Raw genomic sequence first — 21,050 nt, 5'->3', positions numbered from 1 at the left:
GTAGTTAAGTTTAAGCTTCAGTGATTCACTAAACTCATACAAACAGCGAATCTTGTTTTTAATATCTGGTATACTGTCCGCAAATATAACAATATCATCCGCATACTGGAGCATCATGATATCGTGATCTCTATCAAGGCGCAAACCTCCCAAACCTTTTTGTCTGAAATAAGACCCCATATCTGACGTGTACAGGGAAAAAAGAAGGAGAATCAAAGAGTCCCCCTGCAAAACTCCCCTCGTCACCGCTATTGGGTCAGATTGCGACATCTCACCACTGTTATCCCGGACCTCAATTCTGAAGCGTGCTCTAGAATATAAATCCTGCAACACTTTTAATATAACGGTGCTCACTCTCAATGACCCTAGTTTTCTCCAAAGATTGAAATGAGGGACTGAGTCGAAAGCAGACTCATAATCGACGAAGATTGCATAGATTTTTCTGTTTTTACCCTTCAAATAATATTTAATTGGCGTGTCCATGACAAAGATATTATCCATGCAACTCCGATTCTTTCGGAAGTCCGACTGGCTCTCCTCTAACAGTCCACAGCTCTCGGTCCACTGGGATAGTCTTTCACAAAATAATTTTGTAAATATTTTTTAAATGCTATTAATGATCACAATAGTCCTGTAATTTTTAGGATCTGACGTACTACCCTTTTTGTGTAGAAGAAACATTCTTATCAGCGCCCAGCGGTTTGGAATCGTCCCTGTATCCAGTATACGGTTGAATAAATCAGTCATAAACCCTTTCCACTCAGGCGATGAAAAATTATAGAATTCATATGGGATGCTATCAGGGCCAGGAGATTTTCCCTTAGAAGTTTTTTTAGTATGTTGTCAATTTCTACCATTGTTACAGGCCTATCAAGGATGGGGTGTCTTACATCGATGCTAATTATCCTAGACGGATCGCTCGTACGCTCAACTGCTTTGTATTTTTCTTGAAAAAATCGGGACCCATTCTAACAGCTCAACATTATTGGGAATACATTTATGCCTATGCAGACGCATAGCACTCCAAAACTCTTTACTATTTCTTACATTCCTAAACCTTTCTTTAATATTTTCACTGTAAAAGGACTTTTTCATCATTATAGTTTTCTTGTACTCAGCTTTCGTTCGTAAAAAAACGGATAAATTAGCTGGGTCAAATTTTTTAACTTAACAGATTCTATATACCCTTCGTAGTTATCTTTTTAAAAGTCTACATTGCATATCGTACCATGGACGTGATTGCAGTGATCTCCTTGATAAAAGATTGAAAAATAAATTTGATGTCCAATGTTTTTTCAAGCCAAGTGCATCAATTAATGCAGTTGTAGAGTCAGCTAGGGAACAAACTAAAGACTTTGATGAAAATGACTATCTAATTGTACTGGGTGGCTCAAATAATATAAATGAACCTAACTTGAATCATCTTCCTCAAGTAACAGAAAAAATCAAGGAAATTGTGCCACTCAGCAAAAAAACAAACTTAATAATAAGTACTATTCCTAATAGGTTTGATAGGCCAGAATTAAATGAAGCAATCAATTCGACAAACAAATCAATCCATAATACAATCAACAGCCTAAAAAATAAGAATTCTAAACAACTGGGGATTTGTTTTCTAAATGAAAGGCTGAAAAGACATAACTTCACTAATCATGGGTTGCATCTAAATCGATCTGGCAAAGTAATCTTTTGTAATAGATTGGCAGAGCTGATTGAAAGCCGTTTGCAATCCTCTGGTTTAAAAACAGTCAAAAAAAACAAATAACGATTTTTTAGTAAATTGGCTCAAAACTGGGAAAGGGAAATAGCTACAAATGCTAGAGATAGAGTAGCACAAGATGGTAAGGTTTTTAGTATTTATCATCAAAATATTCAGTATCTTCGCAACAAAATTGACAGATTAGAAGTATTTCTTAAACAGGAGGATCCTGACATTGTTATTTTCACAGAGCATGGCTTAAAAATAAAGGAAATAAATCAAGTTAGGATTCCAGGCTATTCACTGAGATCAGAATTTTGTAGAATAGCTCATAGAAGTGGTGGTGTATGTATATTCACTAGCAATGCTAAACATACCCAAACTTATGAACTGGATTTTGTTAAGAGATTTTCTGTTGAGATGGATTTAGAGGTGACGGGACTAAGGTTAAGAATTGATGATCGATTTGAGGTAGCAGTGTTAGGTATCTATAGGTCACCAAATGGAGACTGGCAAAAATTTTGTGAGCTGCTCCATACACTTTTGGAAATTACAACCGCTCGTTTCACAAATGTTATAGTAGTAGGAGATTTCAATACCGATTTTGCCAGGCAGGATAAAATGACAGAGGATATTAGAGATATTATTAATATGAATAATTTAGAAATTAAGGTCCACGAATATACAAGAGTAACTCGAACTTCACAGACAATTATTGATAATATCCTCACAAATATAGAAGGTTGTAATGTCAGGTTAGGTAGCTCAGATCTATCAGATCATAACTATCAAATTTTAGATGTTAAGTTGCAGGGCCAGAATCCAAGCAGAAAAAAACTTTTGTGAAAGAAATTCAGCAATATGAGCTAGGAAATATAAATTGTTTGAAGCAGGAACTGCTTCAAGAAAATTGGAGTAGTGTTTATAACAGTTGTAACCTAAATTACAAATATAAGCAATTCATTGATACTCTAAGATTTCACATTAGTGTATGCTGTCCAATAAAAAAAGTCAAAGTAAAAAGTAAATTAAACAAAGTAGATGAATGGATAACTGAAGATATTCTTACTCAAAGAAATATTGTTAGGGAAGCTTATGAGGAATTTAAATTAGTGAGGGATGTTCCGAGTGAAGTCAAATACAAATGTCTAAAGAAAAACTATGCAAAAGAAGTGAGGAAAGCTAAGTGTAAGAAAACAGTTGAAATATTAACAACTAGTACCAATTTTAACTCTGCTGTTTGGGAGGTAATTAATAGAAATAGGAGAGCAGCTCAAAAAGATACAGTTACTAATGTCCCTAGGATAATCGATGAACATGGAAATTATATGGATGATAGTATAGACATTTGTAACTTTTTCAATAAGTATTATCAACAGGTTGCATATAATCTCCAAAAGTCACTGAACACTAATACTTATAATAAAACTACATTAAATGCTGAGCCAATTGAAAAGGTATTTAAATTTCATCCATTATCAAGAGATGAGTTGTCAAGGATAATAAAAAATTTGAATAACAAAAAAACAGTAGGATTGGATGGGGTCTCAAGCAACATTTTAAAAGAATGTGAAAATGAATTACTGGACCCTTTATTGCATCTCCTTAATACTTCACTAGAGCAGGGTATTTTCCCTGATGATCTGAAACAAGGAAAAATTTTGCCAATTTTCAAGAGCGGTGATTCTGAAAGAGTTGAAAATTATAGACCCATTAGTATTCTAAATGTAATAAGTAAAATTTTTGAAAGAGTAGTTTTAAATAGGCTATTGATGCACCTGTATCCCTTGTTGAAAGACTAATAGATATAATAGATTCAGGTGAGAAGGCAGCCGCAATATTTCTTGATTTATCCAAAGCTTTTGATTGTGTGAACCATAGAATATTATTGGAAATACTAAAAACTGTAGGTGTGAATGGTATAGAACTAAAATGGTTTGAATCATATCTCATAGGTAGAAACCAGTGTGTTGAGCTTACCAAGGTGGATGGGAATGAAATAGTAAAAATTAAATCTCAAAAACTGGAGGTCCAGGCTGGAGTACCTCAAGGCTCAATTCTGGGTCCCTTACTGTTTCTGTTGTATGTGAACCAATTACCAAAAGAGTTAAAAGATCACAGAGCTCTGTTGTTTGCTGATGACACATCGCTTATCTTTAACAATTATTTATTAGATAGTCTAGAAATAAATGCTTTTACTGGAGTACAGTCAATTGTCCAATTCTTGAAGCAAAGGCAATTAACAATAAATAGTAAGAAATGTCAATTCCTACAATTCAAAAGTAAATATAATTCAGTAGAGGATAGAGAAATAAATGTGTTTGTAGAGGAAAATGAATTAGACCAAGAAGAGAAAGTAGCATTCTTGGGAATTTTATTGGACAGGAAATTAACATGGCATCCTTACATTGAGAGGATATGTAATAAGATATCATCTGGGGTATTTGTCCTGCGGCAGCTTGCTAGGCTGAATGATAAAAAACTACTGTTAACTGCTTACCATGGACTTATACTCATATTAGGTATGCTATTTTAGTATGGGGTAATTCATCTCAACAAAATATGGACAGGGTGTTTAAGATTCAAAAGAAGGCACTCAGATGTATAGAGAAAGTGAATAGGTTAGACTCTTGTAGGCCTTTATTTAAAAAGCTTGGTCTATTAACTGTGCCATCTTTGTATGTATATGAAGTTGTAATGCATGTGAAAACGAGTGGTGTGATCCAGAATTCAGATGTTCATGAGTATAATACGCGAAACAGAGCAGATTATCATATAATGGGTCACAATAGTAGGTTATTTGAACAAAAACCAGATTATATTGGTAGGAAATTTTATAACAAGCTACCTCAAATCTTGAAAAGTAATGATGATTTGAAGATTTTCAAAAAACAAATTAAAAAATATTTAGTTGATAGAGCTTTTTATAGTGTACAAGAATTCCTTTCAAACCTAAACTAGGTTGAACTACTTAGTGTTAGAATTATTATGTAATAACATGACTTGTCTTATACTCCATGACTGGAGTCTTTAGGACGTAATCTTATATGAAACTGCTTATATGAATTGTTAGCATTCCTATCTACCACCTTTATCATTCTACATTTTTCTGCTCCTTCTAAAATTGACTTTAAGAGACAATCGGATAACTGGTCTACGCCTACAGTGTTATCATTTACGTAAGTTAATTCTATCTGACAATGAAGATAAGAAATCAGTGTATTCTGTTTTCGCACTTTCCTTCCAACGGCAACTACGACTCTTACTCATGTTAGCAATCGGGGTTGTTTTATCCAATGTTAAACCTGATAATATATAAATAGGAAGATGATCTGAGGTAAGAATAATATCCGACACAATCAAGTCTTTCACTACCTGTAAACCCTCAATATTTGCCCATATCAAATCGATCAAGCTATTTCCGTTAGCTCTATGGAAAGAGTAATTTGCTGCTGAATTATTATATGCTCTACCATTCAGAGTTACTTTCCATCATTGCAGCAAAGCTTGTAGCATATTTTGAAATAAAACTATCCAATGAAGTTCGACCAGCCTTGAGAGAAGTGTGATCAAATATATTACTTTCATAACCTTAATTCAATTCCATTGATGTGCGAATCCTCTCAAGCATGAATCATTCTTGTATGAAATATGAGACTCGCTTGTCGCTGGTGTCGGCTGGACAGACTGTTGGATGGAGTCATTCACCACTGCATGTTGTGAGCTGTTATTTACTGAGTTATTTTGGTTTTTTCTCTCCTCCCTCATTTTAATGAAATTCTTTTTTGACGGCTGTTTTGAGGAAAATTCAAAGTTTTCTAGACTTCCGTCCATTTTTTTATTCGTTCTTACTCTTTCTCTCTTCTTATTTTTCTCCCTCTTCAGATTCCGGAATTAAAAATCGCGTAGGTTTGACGAGATACATTACTCTTCAAGTATACATCTATTTTTTATTGTATGAAAATGTTTATCGTTGACCGGGCTGAAAACGGTTGTTGTCGTTTGCTCGTGTTACCGAAATCACGCTGACATCAATCTATGAAATTTACTAATTCAACTATTTTCACTACACTATTCTACTATAGATACAGTAGTATCACTAATATTGCTTTACTCCGATGTTCTGTACATCCCACTGCTTCGACTTCCAAACGCTCACTGATCTGCGAATATCTCAATGAAATTACATCCCTCATTCTGCTAGCGCTACCTGGTCGTGGGCTAGAATCCCGCCAGTAGTCGTGGACGTTTTATCATCTCATCATTCACCCAAGCACGCACTCCACTACCCATGCACAAGCAATAGTCTCATGTGGGCATCATCCGCAATATAAGAAAGAAATATTATCAATCAACTGCCAACAATTTTCATGCTTCCAATTTGTATTGCAGATCCGACTGTGAGAAGTTCTACAATTTCACAGAGTTGGCGTGCCAACTGAATGAAATGGAAGAGGGGGTTGCCCCCACTGATTCTCGGTTCAGGCCTGATCAAAGACTGATGGAGCAAGGCGAATGGCAAGAGGCAAACACTGTTAAAGTCAAACTGGAGGAAAAACAGAGAGCAGCCAGAAGACAAAGGGAAGCTGCAATTGCCGCAATGGCTTCTGGTAACAGTGTTCATTTATTTAAGATACTTTTTTACAATTATTCATTAAAATAATTTGGGAAGGACCAAAAGGCACTGCCCAAAACTGTTCCTCCCCCGAATTTTGATACATTTATATTGACGCTATTTTGCGTTTGAATGTGCTGTACAAATTCTCTTTAGTTTTTCCCCACCGCAGTAATTGGGAGTGGTCTCGCTTATCGGTTTGAGCTCCAAGCAGCAACTTGCTTGGATGTATTGCTTGCGTGAAGGCGTATCTACTTTTCTGGTCCTATTAGGCTACTATAGATAAGGAAAGCATTGATTTTGGAATCAGTTCTAGTCTAAATTTTTTTGTAGCTTTAATTTTAAAAGAGGCAGGATAAATTAATATGAATAGTATATATTAAAATTTTACTTTATTCTATATCGAAAGAGACACTCAAGAAAAAATGCTTCTCAAATTCAATTCAATTAATTCAAATAATCTTTATTCCTTCTTTACAAAATAGGTACTTTACAAAAATAGCAAGCGAGATACATATAGTACACGGAATTCCCTCACAAAGACCAATGTCTGCGTTTGGAGGAGAGTTCCATGGACAACACATTTGCAATCACAAAATATTTTTTATAATAATTACAAAGTAAATGAATATTTTTTTTAAAAAATAAGTAAAATAAAGAAAGATAACTTATTCATAATGAGGGAGGATGGCTCTGAGACCGTGTCACGCTGGGTTACAAATATGAGAAAGGACTAATTTTTCATTAATAAAAGGAAAAAATAAAATTTATATCGTGTCAAGAAAAATCACTTAATGATTTCAAGGAGTTTTATCTCTACAAGGGTTGTTGGCGGGTGTAACGAGAGCAGAGAAGGGCTTCAGCTGCCTCCCAGCCAATGCTATAAAGCCACCTGTCGACACCCCTTCCATACACGGCCAAACAGCACACCTCAGCCTCTCTGATCTCATTTGGAATGTTTCTATATAAAATGTGTGCTAAATAATAAGAATTTGATAGTTCTGACCCATGTGTCAATTGAGGAATTTCATAATTATAGTTGGACCTATGGCGAGTTTCATAAAGGGAATTTAAATTTGTTTCGCCAATGATCTGAGTTTTGTATTCTTTTATGTGAATTAAAAGTGATTTGATAAAAAGTCTGATATTTAAAACAGGAAATTCTGAAAAAAGCAAGGTAGTAGGGTATCTGTGATTTTTTTCAGTATTTTTTTGATTATTGTTCTTTGTGTAACGGCTAGGGGTTCAACGACAGTAGAGGAAACACCACCCCAAGCCAGGATGCCATACTGGATCAGCGACTGAGCATATGCAAAGTACACCATTCTGCACTGGTCTATGCTCATTACTTGGCTGATCTCAGAAAAAGCAAATACTAATTTTCTGAGTCTGCTCTTGACACACCGAATATGCTGCACCCAACTCAACTTGTTATCTATTATAACACCTAAGTATTTGTAGTAATCAACTCGTTCAAGGGAATGACAGTCACAGTCCTGACTCCTTGCATTTCCGCATGAGTGCATCTTCAATATGAGTTGGCCTGGATCAGTTTGGTTTCTTGTTACTATTGGCATGTATTTAGTTTTTGTGACATTAACGGTCAGGCAGTTGTGATCAAACCAGTTTTTAATTCTTGCAAGGTCCAATGATGCACCGCAATAAGTCCTCTCCCATGTGCCCTCAGCTGACACCAACACCGTGTCATCAGCAAATTAGAACAATTTTCCATTAGTTTGCAATTTTAAAATATTATTTACATAGATGAGAAAGAGAAGAGGTCCAAGAGTGCTACCTTGATCCACTCCAAACTCAACAGGTTCTGTTTCACTAAATTTTCCATCAATTGAAACGTACTGCTGTCGATTATCAAAGTAACTTTTGAACCACTGCAGTGAGTTGTTCTTGATGCCACACATCTTGAGTTTGGTGATAAGTTTAGATCTATCAACAGAATCAAAGGCCTTTGCCAAGTCTAAAAAGGTTATTAAAACTTTATTTTTTTATCTTAATATTATTTGAAATATGCCGTGTCAAATCAAAAAGAGCATCAGAGGTGTTTTTTGATTGTTGAAACCCATATTGGTTTTCAGAGATCAAATCATTCTCATTCAAGTACTTGGATAATTGTTTCTAGTCACATTTTTCAAGAATTTTGGACATTGTTAATAACAAAGAAATTGGCCTATAGTTTGACAAGACATTCTTTTGTCCTGATTTATAAATTGGTATTACCTTGGCAGTTTTGAGAGCACACGGGAAACGGCCCACCGCAATGCTAAGATTGACTACGTGATGGATAGGTGAAATGAGTGAATCTAAGTTATCTCTGAAAACCCTAGTTGGGATATTGTCGTGGCCAGGGGCAGAACGGCCTTTTAGACTCTTGACTACATCAGCAATTTCTTGTCTTGAAACTGGCTGAAACTCGAATACAGTCTCCATTGCATGATCTTGATCTTTTATTTCTGGCGCACCCTGCACCATGATAGAACCAGCCAGGTTTACCCCAACTGCCGAAAAGTATTGGTTGAAATCATTGCAGATTTCTTCAATTCCTTCGGAGCTGTTTGTTTCTCCACTGAGTAAAAGCGCTTATTGGAAAAGGTTGCTTATTGGCTGGACGACCCGAAATTTCATTAATAACAGCCCACAGTTTTCTTGGATTATGAGAAGATTCTTCAATTTTGTTTCTTTAATATCTATGTTTGGCTTGTTTGATTGCAGAATGAAGAAAATTCCTGTATTGTTTAAACTCGTTCTTTAGAATTTTATTAAAAGGCTGTCTGTTTAGTTTTTTTCTAAGTTTGTCACGATGCTGTATTGAGTTAACAAGTCCCGCACTGATCCAAGGCTTGATTTGGGTTCTTTTAGCTGAAAGTTTAATCACTGACGTTTTGGATTCAATAACATTCTGAAGAATGTTAGTGAATTGGTCAGCAGCCATATCAACGTCATTTTGATCAATGACGCTATCCCAATTTTGGCTTTAAAGAGATTTTGAAATTTCGTTCCAGTCTGTTCTTGAAACGAATTTATCAACATTCGTGGGCTTGAGTGGGTTGGAAGATACTAAATTCAAACAATATGGCATAGTGATCTGTTATAGAGGACTGTAAGATAACGGATGATGCTTTGAAGGTACGTGGAAGTTTGATAAAATAGTGGTCAATACGTGCCACTAGCGGAACGAGTGACTTTATCTATGCATGCCACATAACCCGAGCCGTTCAATACATCCACGTAACGTTCTTAAAGAGAGTTGGGAGCAACATTCAGTAAGTCGCAATTGATATCACCGGCTAATAGCCGAATAGAACTATTTGAATGTTCATTAAAATAAATTTCAAGTGCGTATATGAAATCAGAGAGGCCGGAGTTCGGACTGCGATAGACGGATAGAAGCTCGCATGTTGCACCTGCCCATTCAAACTTCAAACTCAAACAGGTGGACAGGCCGCCAATTAAATGCTCGCTACATGTTACTGATAACTCGCTATCAATATAGACAACCAACCCATCACTCTGATTCAAGCTGCTATAAGTTCTGAATAAATTGTATCCTGGAATTGTAATTAAGTTACTTTCATCTTTTAGCCATGCTTCGGTTAAAATAATACAATTAAATTTATGCTCAAGTCCATGTAAAACAGTTAAAAATTCATCAATATATCTACCGTAGCTTCGAATATTTTGGTGAATTACTGAAAACCCATGACACCGGCTATTCTCAGAGCCCTCCTCATCTCTAAATAAATATTTAAAATAATTAATGTCATTGCACTCTGTGCATTTAATGAATGGAAGATCCAATTCATCGAACACGTCTCTTATCATTTTTATGACAACTTACCCGGCCGCCTGGCATTCAATTAAACGGTACTGTACATTTGAGAGCAAACAAAATAAGAATAAAAAGACTTAATTATTTTATTTATCTCTTTCCTGTATAGGGCTACTTGTAATATAAATATAAAGAAAATAAATAAAAATCTCAGTACCCTTTTTTTCAAATATTCAAGTGATAATATCACTTGATAATGGCATAAATGACCGAAACATGTCGTGATAAAATATTTAAAAAAAAGGGTACTGAGATTTTTATTTATTTTCTTTATATTCAATTATTTTAATTTGAAATAAATTAAAACTAACACTTTGGTGTAATATCGTAATTACAAAAAAAGTGTAATGTGAAAAAGCATAGGCTAACCGACGTTAAAAAATAATAATAAAAAAAGTAAATTGAAATTTTTTTTATGCGTACTGTATCGTTTCATTGAATAGCCTTATATAAAGCAGCTGAACAGAAAAATAAATTTAGTTGAGTTACTTAATTGAGAAGGGAAAGAGAATATATAAATTGTTAATAAGAGATAATATTTCAATTGATTCTAGGTTTAAAAAAATGGAAAAATATAGTATTTAAGGTAAATTAAATAGATTATTCGATCATGTGTGTAGGATTTCACACTGGTTAGAGTTATATCTGGAACATGCTACACTAAGTGATAATATATCGGAAAAATAAAGATAATGATTTCCATAAGAAGTGTAATTTATAAGCGGTCGGATTTTTCAGAACAGATTCTATTACCTTAATTATAAATCAAGTTAGATATAGCGTTGCTCTACTGAAGCTAATAGTAATTGCCAATGAAATCACAGCTAGACTTAATCTCTACAATCAAAGATAGCTTGTTATTACAACGGTGTAATCAGTGCTTTATGATAACGAAATTTTCCAACTGTGGCAACAGCACGCCTCTAACTTCGTTTCATAGCATATTATCTGAACAAGTTGAATAGTCGAATATAGGGTATAATCATGCTTTAGCAAATACCTATAAAGCCTATTCATAAAACACTTATTGACATGGGCTGCTTTTAAATTAATAAATAATTAATTTTAAATTAATTTTTATTAGCCTATTCATACCTTCAACTATATTCACGTACTACTCTATTAGAATTGTTGAAACTAATATTATAGAGACTGTATAATCAGTCTCAATATATGTGATTAAACAGTCTCTATTGATAATAATGATGTGAGGAAATGCAGTATAATCTTTTATCGCATTCTTACCGTGTTCAGATAGCTCGGTTAATGCGTGGTGAACTCAAATCGGTAGGCTACCTTTGACGCATAATTATAGACAAACCTGAGTACCTATGTTAGTTGTATAATTTTAGATTTTATTTTATTATTTAGTTATCTCGTTAATCACTGGTATACTAATAGTTCATTAAATGAGGTTTTTGTTAATAATCAGTTTCAACACTGCTAGCAACTTAAAAGATGATTATACTTCTCCATTCTATAGTTATTGAAAAGTTCACGCCAAAGTGCGAAAGAAAGTAGAGAAAAATGTATAGAGAAGAGCCTTTTCGTCTAAGACGTATTAAGATTTGAATAGAAGCAACAAAAGGGAAGGGGTTTTCGACAGAAATTATAGTATTGTACGTGAAAAATTAGTGTTTTAGGTATTATTAGTGAAGAACATTTAAAAGAAGAGCAGTTTGTTATAAGTAAAAGTAAAGTAGGCTATGACATACGAAACATTCACTTGAGTTTTCGATTGTTCTATGTACAGTAGAAGCTCTCTTAACCGACCCCTACGGGACCGGACCGTGGTCGGATAACGAAAAAGGTCGGTTAAACCGAATAATATTGTAAATAGTCGTAATAGGTGTTGAAATCATTCAAACACGTGAAAAAAAGCTTTTAAAAACTGTTCCTAAACTTTTAAAACAACTGTAGCCATTACTCACCCAATAATCCTTATGATCTTCCATGTCCCTTGATCAATGAGACACCGTAATGTATAAGAATAAGAAGAAGTAACATAAATTTAACTCATTTTAATAAACACTCGCAAAATTATAAAATCACAAGCACACACAAGGAAAAAAATACAATTCATAATCACTGTATAGAAAAAAAACTTGACTTGATTATACAGTACAGTACTGTATTTTTTTAACCAAAATAGTCAGTAATTTATATATATTCATCCATCCAAGCAGACTTTTGATTTTTATAGCACACTGGCAGTGACAAAACATTCACATTTTTAAAGGCCCTGGTTTTTTGTGCCTTTCCAATAACAAGAGGTTTCAGTTTATGTGTTCCTGTAGCATTTGAGCAAAGAGCTACTGTAATCCTCTCCTTATGTACTTTAAATCCCGGGGCTGATTTTTCACTGCAAGTGGCAAAAGTTTTGTCTGGTAGACGTTTAAAGTTAAGTTCAGTTTCGTCCATGTTATAGACTTGTTCAGGATGTAAGCCTTTTTTGTTATCACATCTTCGAGTTTTTTTTATCCATTCTGCAGTTGCACCTGGGTCGGCTGACAGTTTTTCACCGCATATACTCAGAAAATGGATACCATGACGTTTCTTCCATCGTGCTAGCTAACCGTCACTCGCCGTGAAAGTCCCGCAGTTTTCAATTTTAGCGTGTAACGCCATCGCCTTTTCCTTCAAAATTGGCCCACTAATCGGTGTAACTTTCCGCCGCTCTTGAGTAAACCACAGTCATAATGCATCGTCAACAATCTCGTTTGTAGGTTTCTTTAAAGGGCAACGAGAGGTTAAGATTTTCTCGGATTCAATTTGGGTGCAGTAGTCCTGAATGGATTTTTTTTACGCTTCCAGTCCTTGACCGTTGTAACACCGACACCGAGTTCATCGCTAATGCTTTTAACAGATTCCCCTTTATCAAGCCGTTCTATTGCTTTTAGTTTTTGTTCCATCGTCACAACCAGTCTCTTACGTTTAACACCACTCATTTTACACTACTGTACTTTACACTAACAAAGTCAATTACATAAACAATTAAAAAAACAATAACGGTATCAAAAACTGTTAAATATCAAAGTTTGCAAACACAGTTAGCACACTAGAAACTGCCCGCACATGATATTGAGAGCAACTGACTGAATTTTGACTTGCTACGGAATCATATGTTCGACCTGTTGAAACATGAAAGTTATTTTTGGATCGTTATCGTAGCAGCAGCGGAAGTTTGTATAGTCCTGGAAACGGTCGGTTAATCCGACAGGCGGTTGATCCGAGGTTGGTTAAGAGAGCTTCTACTGTATTAAAATTTATGTTTGAAGGAGTTCTTACGAGTTTTCAATTCAGAATGAAGAATATACTTAAGTAGAATATATTAAATTACGAATGTACTTAGATTGATTAAAGATGGAAATAGGTTTTGAAGATATTGAGAAATTTTCTACTCACAGTTCTTGTAGCACACATAACGGAGAACAAAATTATATCTCTTCCCCCCACCTCAATATCTGCAGTAGGAAGCACGATTACTGCATTGTTGTTGGAGCGTGTTGATGTCGTGCTGTAGGCGGGTTGGCGGCAGCCGGCGTCGCAACGGTGATCGCGGCCCCTGAGGCCGGGGCGACGTCAGTGTCGGCTCGACGGGTCGGTGCGGCGTCGTCGACATCATTACGGGCCGTGGCAGCGTCGTTGGCAGCACCAGATGCCGGGGTGGTGTTGTTGTCAGCCCCACTAGCCGGAGCGGCGTCGCTGTCGCCCCCCTCCTCTTGTAGTAGCCGGTTCAACTAGTCCATGTCGTGGACTCGGAACGGACGACGGCCAGTAGCAGCCCTCACCATCACTTTACAGTCCCTAGTCCATGCAGATAGAATCACGTTTGTTTTCGCTAAATCTCGTGCAGCATTGAAAAGTTTTCTAGTTTCATGAGCGAGGTGTTCATTTATATAAATTGGAGTTTCAGGAAACGATCTATTAATTTCTGAAGCCGTTAGTGGTCCTTTCTGTCTCCTTGCGTCTAACCAAACTGATTTTGTGTAGCGAGAAACGAAGTTAACAACAATTGGAGGTGGCTTAGAATCGCCTCTTTTGCCTTGAATTCTGTGCGCAGCACAAACCTCAAAATAATGGAAATTCATGTTAAGGGCACTAGATATTGCTTCTAGCACAGTTATAATGTCCTCCCTATACGATAGTGGAACACCAGACACAATTATGTTATTCTTTCGTGTTTGTTGTTGCAGTTCGGATAATTGTTCTTTCACGAATTTCATTTCCTTTCTGTTTTTATTATTTTCCTTTGATTTCCTCTACAGATTTACCCGCCAATTTGCATTTATTGGACACCTCCTCGATTTTATCATCAATTAGGGATATTTGCTGCGTTGTCGCCTTAATTTCCGATTGAATTTGGCCTATTTTTGCGTTAGATAACTCCCATTTCTTGTCGTTTTTTAGCCAAGACTCTCTATTTTTACTTCTAAAGTCCTCAATAGCTTGTAAAATTGAAATATTTTCTGGAACTTCAGTTTTAGAAATGTTTTTTGAATTAGAAATCTCGGCTAGACACTTGGAGCATTTCCACTTTTTATTGTTTCTTGTAGTCACACCAACACACGTAGGATGAAATCTCGCACTACAGTTGGAACACGTTATATTATCTTCTCCGGTATAAGTTTGTTTATTGCACTTTTGACACATTTCGTCTCCCATTTTGCACTCTTCACGCTAATAGAACACTGACGAAAACACTAAAACTTTCTATTAATTGAATTAAAATTTCAGTAAAACTTCGTAAATTGTAGCCAGGCGGCCGGCTTTAACAGGTTAACAGGTAGCTGACTGACTGTTGTTTACTCGTTGTGATCGCATCGGCTGTCCGATAATTCAATTCAATTCAATTCAATTCAATTTATTTTTTCCTTCTGAATACAATTCAAAGCAGTTACATAGAATCTTGAGCAATAAAGTTTATACAATTCAAGAAACGATATAATATACTTACTAAAAACAAACAACAAAATATAGAACTATACTAAACAATAAATCTCTTGAGCTATCACAATTTTATTCTTGTATAAAATTCTTGTATCAGATAGGAAAGAGCTTACATAGGCAACAAAGGCCTGTGCGTAAGCTCGAGTTATCATAACAATATGCGTTATATCTATAATTATAAAGAGAGATCTCAATTTTTATAAGAGATCTAAACTACATTAAAATAATTTTCAATGATGAATCTATAATCCCCATGCATTAAGAAGGGATAAAAAAAGAGGAAAACTAAATTATAAATTACTTAAAATTTATAAATAAAAGATAATGAAAACCAAGGAATAGCGAGGAAGGCTACAATTTAAATAACAAATTCAAGTCAGGAAAATCAGAACAGACAAGCATGACATAACAGAAATAAATCTCACTGAAGGCGCCCAAAATGAATCAAACACGCGCACCCCCAGTAACAATGAGTGAGACGGCATTATCCTCACTGATATCAAACAGCCAGTTCTTCAAGTGCCACTTGAACGCAGAGTTAGAAACTACATCCAACAATCTATTCTGGTTGGAACGGAGAAGGAAATTTCGGAATAAAATATGAGAAATGTAAAAACAATTTGTCATTGAAAAGGATCTTGTTTGTTGTATTGTGTTTATACCTACTGCTGATGCATATCTTGTATTATATGAATGTTCTGTAGGAGTAAATATTGAATGGGAATTATTATAGATGTAGATCAACAGATCTTTTATGAAAAGTTTTCTCAGTGACAAAACTCTGGACTCACTAAAAAGTAACGCAGAGGAATATCATCTATTCTTTTTTAAACCTGCCTTGAGAATTGATTTCTGAACAGTCTCCAATCTGCTAATGTGCACCTGGTAGGCACCACCCCAGGCCAGTATACCATATGATAGCAATGACTGGACGAAGGCATGATACATCTGTCTAATTTCCCTAGCATTTAAAACATCACTGAGACACCTGAATGCATATATATATTTTCTTAATTTAGACAATAAGAAGTTGGTATGTTCTGCCCATCTCACTCTCGAATCAAACACCACCCCCAGATACTTATAAGAAGAAACTCTCTGTATCACTTCACAAGAACAAGCATTCCTCTCATCAACTCCACATTCGTGAATTTTCAATGGATGTAAATTGGAATCTGAGTTATTACTTAGACTAATGGGCATAAACTTTGTTTTTGCAATATTAAGAGAGAGGGTATTCTGATCCAACCATTTCTTGATAGATCTTAGGTCAGACTCAGCTCTATCACGAGCCTCCTCCCAAGTTCTCCCTTCAACAAAAATTAAGGTGTCATCTGCAAAAAGAAATAGCCTCCCATGTAAATTTAATCTGGAAATGTTATTAATATATATGAGAAATAGTAATGGCCCGAGAGTGCTTCCCTGTACCACCCCAAAGTCGACAGGAAGCTCATTACCACTTACTCCATTAATTGAAACACACTGCCTCCTTCCAGATAAATAACTAGTAAACCATGCAAGCGCATTCCCAGTGATACCCAAAGCTGACAATTTTCTGATAAGGTTCCTCCGATCAATACTATCAAAAGCTTTTTTGAGGTCAAGGAAGATTAAGATTGGATGCATATTATTAGATAGAGAAAAATGAAGCTGCTTGTTTACATCAAACAATATATCCGAAACATTTTTGTCACGTCTAAAACCGTATTGGCATTCTGCCAGAATGCCGTTAGTCGCAAGATAACTAACAAGTTGTTCTTTTACAATTCTTTCAAGAACCTTCGAAAAAACACTTAAAAGAGAAATAGGCCGAAAGTTGTTTTTGTCAGTAAAAATACCAGACTCATGCAAGGGAAACACTTTGGCAATTTTAAAAACATCAGGAAAAACTCCAGTCTCCAAGCTAAGATTAATAAGATGAAGAAATGGTTTAATAAAAATAAATCGGTTTTCTTTCAATAAGGAGGCCGAAAAACCATCAATACCCGGGGCAGACCCACCTCGCAAGGCATTGACGTGCCCAATAACTTCAAGTTCTGACACCGTGTGGAGGGTGAACCTAGTGTCCAACCCAAAGTCCCAGTCATCAACCAACAAAGCACCGCCCGAGTCAATTGAGCCGGCCAAATTCTGTCCGACAAACGAAAAAAAATAATTGAAATTGTCTGCTACATCTCTGCAAACAGTAGGAGTTATAGTAGTTACAGATGGTAAAAATTTATTAATGGGAAAATTTTGTTTAACATTATTCCTGCCTGCCAGTTCGTTAATAGTTCGCCAAAACATTTTTGGATTTCTCTGATATTGATCTAGCCTTCTTCTAAAATATGATCGTTTTGTTGCTTTTAGAATGCCTGTTACATGTTGTCTGAAATTACGATAATATATCTTTAGCTCCTCATTCAAGGGATGCTTTTTGATTCTCTTGCTGATTTTATCTCTTTCACGGATCAATTTAATGAGGTCCAGGGTGATCCATGGCTTGAGTTTTTTCATTCTCGTCGACGACTGCCTAAAGGGTTTTTTTGAATTATTCAACGCCTCTGAAAAATTTTGACAAAAATTGGCTGAACAAGTTTCAACATCCTGATTATTATTTATAATGCTGTCCCAGTCAGCCTGACACAGATTTTGGTACAGCAAAGCACGGTCGATGAATTCTCCTGCGGGATGGTTCAATGTAGTTATTGGCCTGTCAGTTGTAAAGGATATTGTTAAACCAATGCTGTAATGATCCGTTATATTCAGCTGTAGTGTAGCCGACTTTACATCATATATGTTCTGGTACCGAAGAAAAAAGTGATCTAAACAAGTACTCGAGTCATTTGCTATCTGGTCGGTTTGTCTATGCATTGGGTGAGACCCGCTCCTAGGAGAGTATTCATGTATATGTCAGTATCTTGAGAATGATTGCCTATTAGATCCAAGTTAAGGTCACCAGTCCATATTACGCCTACGTCTCTATTAATGCTATTCACAAGTTGCTCTAGAGAATGGAGAAATAATTGGATATCGCTATCAAACGTGCGATAGAATGCTAATAAATTGAAGGTTTTATTGTAAAAAGTAAAATCCAGCTTGAGCCCATGAACATCACCAAGAGAAGCCTGGTTAGAGATAACTGATAAACGATTACTGTAAAAAACAATGACCCCATCGGCTCTATTGCGCTGTTTATCGGTAAAAACAACTTCATAACCCTCAATCGGCTGCACCTCCTCATCGCCTCGTAGCCAGCACTCAGACAAAACTATTATATCTATTCTGGGCAATTCATTCAAATAAATTAGGAGCTCGTCAAAATTCCTGGAAAAACTTCTTATATTAATGTGCAATATTGTAAGTTTGTCCTCGCCATTCCTGGTTGAGAAAAAAGTTTTATATTCAGAAATATTCTTCAATTCAGTACAAGGAAGAGAAAGATAGTGATTGTATTGATTATCCTCATCCTCATCCATTACACAAAAAAACACATTCAATCATAGAAGAAAAAGAACAAAGATTAAAACTGAAATCAGTAATTATTCATTACCTCTGCTAGCCGCGCCAAAAAGAAACAAAAATGATACTAAAAAAAAAGAGATACTACAAATTCCTCCACCTCACAATTTACCATGTGGATTCAGAAAAAAAACAGTCTTCCGTAGGGTAATAATTAATCATTATATCTTTACTAAAATGATAATGAAAACTCAAACAATGTCTCCCACCACTTTGTGCATCACTGTACACAAATTCTCGCCAACTCAATTCAATCATTAAGAAGTTTGACAGTAGCGTTCATTGATAAGAAGGCAGCCGTTAGTAAACAAGGCCTTAAAAGTAGTAACTATCGCTCCGCCTATCAATAATGAGATTAGATTGAATGAATTAGAATTATAGGTCAAAACTGAAAATGAAAACTTACGTTATACCTACTTCCTTGCTACAGTACTTTACTTGCTCCTTTTCAAATCAATCAATGTATATTCAATTCAATTCCATGTGTAAGCAAGAATGTAATGATAATAATGAAATTAGTTCTACTCTCAGAAGCTATGCATTATATACTCATATAATTTCATCTGTCCACAACAGAGTCATGGAAGGTAATTAATTACAGTTCTGCTCTGAAAATACGACAAGGTGATGGGTGACTCTAACACCAAAACCCAGAAGTGCTCAAAATCTGACTGATTCAAGTACAAAGCAAGAATGAACAACAAATTATGCAATAATCTTAGTACAAATAAATAAATAATAATATAGAATAAAATAAAATAAGCTCAGTCCTAGCTAGCAAAATTAAGTCCGTAAAACTATTGTAGATAGAATTTAATAATACTGTATTGAAACAAATTTTAATTATGGGAATCAGATGCATGAGATGACTCAGAAAAATCCGAAAAATCGTTCTCGGTATTAATGCTGAAAGCCTTTCCGCCATCATCTATTCTTATTTTGATATTACCGGCATGATCAGTCCATACATATTTGATCTTCCTATCACGCTGAAGCTGTTTCGCCCTGGCAAACAGTAGGCCTACCCTACGCTTAGGCGTCAGCGACCTGTTGATGTAGATTGATCGAGACTCACCAGTCAAGCCAACGTGTCCAGTATTCAGATCGCCCTTCATCTTTCTCTTATGCATCAGATCATGAGCGTCTCCACGGCGCACAAACTTGACGATGATACCAGGTGCGGGACGGTTGTTCCTATTTTTCAACCTATGGCAAGCATCAATGGAATCCTTTGCAATGTTCATTCCCACAGACTTGCAAACTTTGATAACAGTTTCTGTCACATCCTCATTAGCCAAGGATGGAACACCGTTGATTTCCAGGGTGTTTCTTCGCGAATACTGTTCGAGATCGTCCATCTGACATGAGACTGCGTCCAGTCTCGTGCGAAGAGTCACATTTTCGTCAGATTTTTGATGACCACTTTTTGAGCTTCAATTACTTCAGCTTGCTTAGCCAACATTTCACCAGTTTTATCAATCTTCTCCATACACCTACGGATGGAAGCTGATAAGTCTTCCCGCAACTGACTATTACTGCTCACAATCAACGCCTTTAGATCTTCTAATGAAGCATTCAAGGATGCAAGTGTAATTACCGAATTATTTGCGGCTGACGCAGTGTTCACTCGCACTGGTGTCGTATCACTGTTGCTACGCTGAATTCTAAACAGTTTTTCACAACTTTCACAGGACCAACCGGAACCACTAACCAACTGATCTATCTCAGTTTGACCCAACCCGACACATTTCCCATGAAAGTACGATTTGCACTGTTTACAAACAATTTTATCTTTGTTGTTTCTTATAACTGATAGGTTACATACGTTGCACAAACTCATGACTATACTGTACACAACCAAAAAATAAAACCCGAAATATAAACTGTAACTTTTGGTAATTATTGTTTCACTTAGCTAAAAATTCCAATTTTTCGGAAAAAAATGCAAAATTTCATGACACGGCGCGGCTAGACTACGAGTAGATTTCAGTTCATTGCAGGCAACGAACGGTAGATGATAACAAGCCAAAAACAAGCGACCAAGTCTGGCAGATAACTATTTTTGAACTGAAAATTATCAACATGATGAACTGTTATTTCCAATGATATTATTTTATATCAACTAATTTACTCAGTCAACCTAATTAAGTATGGTTGATGACTATATGCTCTACCGACTTGAGCCCCGCACACACACATCGATTTTTGTTCGTACGGTATTTTGCCGTCCTTATGAATTCTATCAGATTAAACGGAACTTGACAAACATCATTCTGTTTGAAACCATCTATTTAATCTAATAGAATTTATAAGGACGGCAAAATATCGTAGGAACAAAAATCGATGTGTGTGTGTGCGGGGCTTTACACTTGTTTTGTAGAGTGAGAGGACTGTATCTAAATTATTATTGTATTTAATGAAAATACTTGCCAAGCTGGAAT

General features: G+C 35.7%; 1 protein-coding gene across 1 annotated transcript in view; it reads left to right on the top strand.

The window, feature by feature from the left end:
* LOC111061790 (oxysterol-binding protein 1) overlaps positions 1–21,050 on the top strand; it is a 48,623-nt gene that overhangs the window by 17,200 nt on the left and 10,373 nt on the right. The window contains exon 11 of the mRNA XM_039441660.1: positions 6,092–6,309. Within this exon, the coding sequence (XP_039297594.1) occupies positions 6,092–6,309 (218 nt within the window). The remainder of the gene's footprint in view (positions 1–6,091; positions 6,310–21,050) is intronic.

The sequence above is a fragment of the Nilaparvata lugens genome, chromosome X, assembly GCF_014356525.2.
Source record: "Nilaparvata lugens isolate BPH chromosome X, ASM1435652v1, whole genome shotgun sequence".
NCBI lineage: Eukaryota > Metazoa > Arthropoda > Insecta > Hemiptera > Delphacidae > Nilaparvata > Nilaparvata lugens.
The sequence above is the reverse complement of the archived record's forward strand: the minus strand, read 5'-3'. Positions and strand labels throughout refer to the sequence as shown.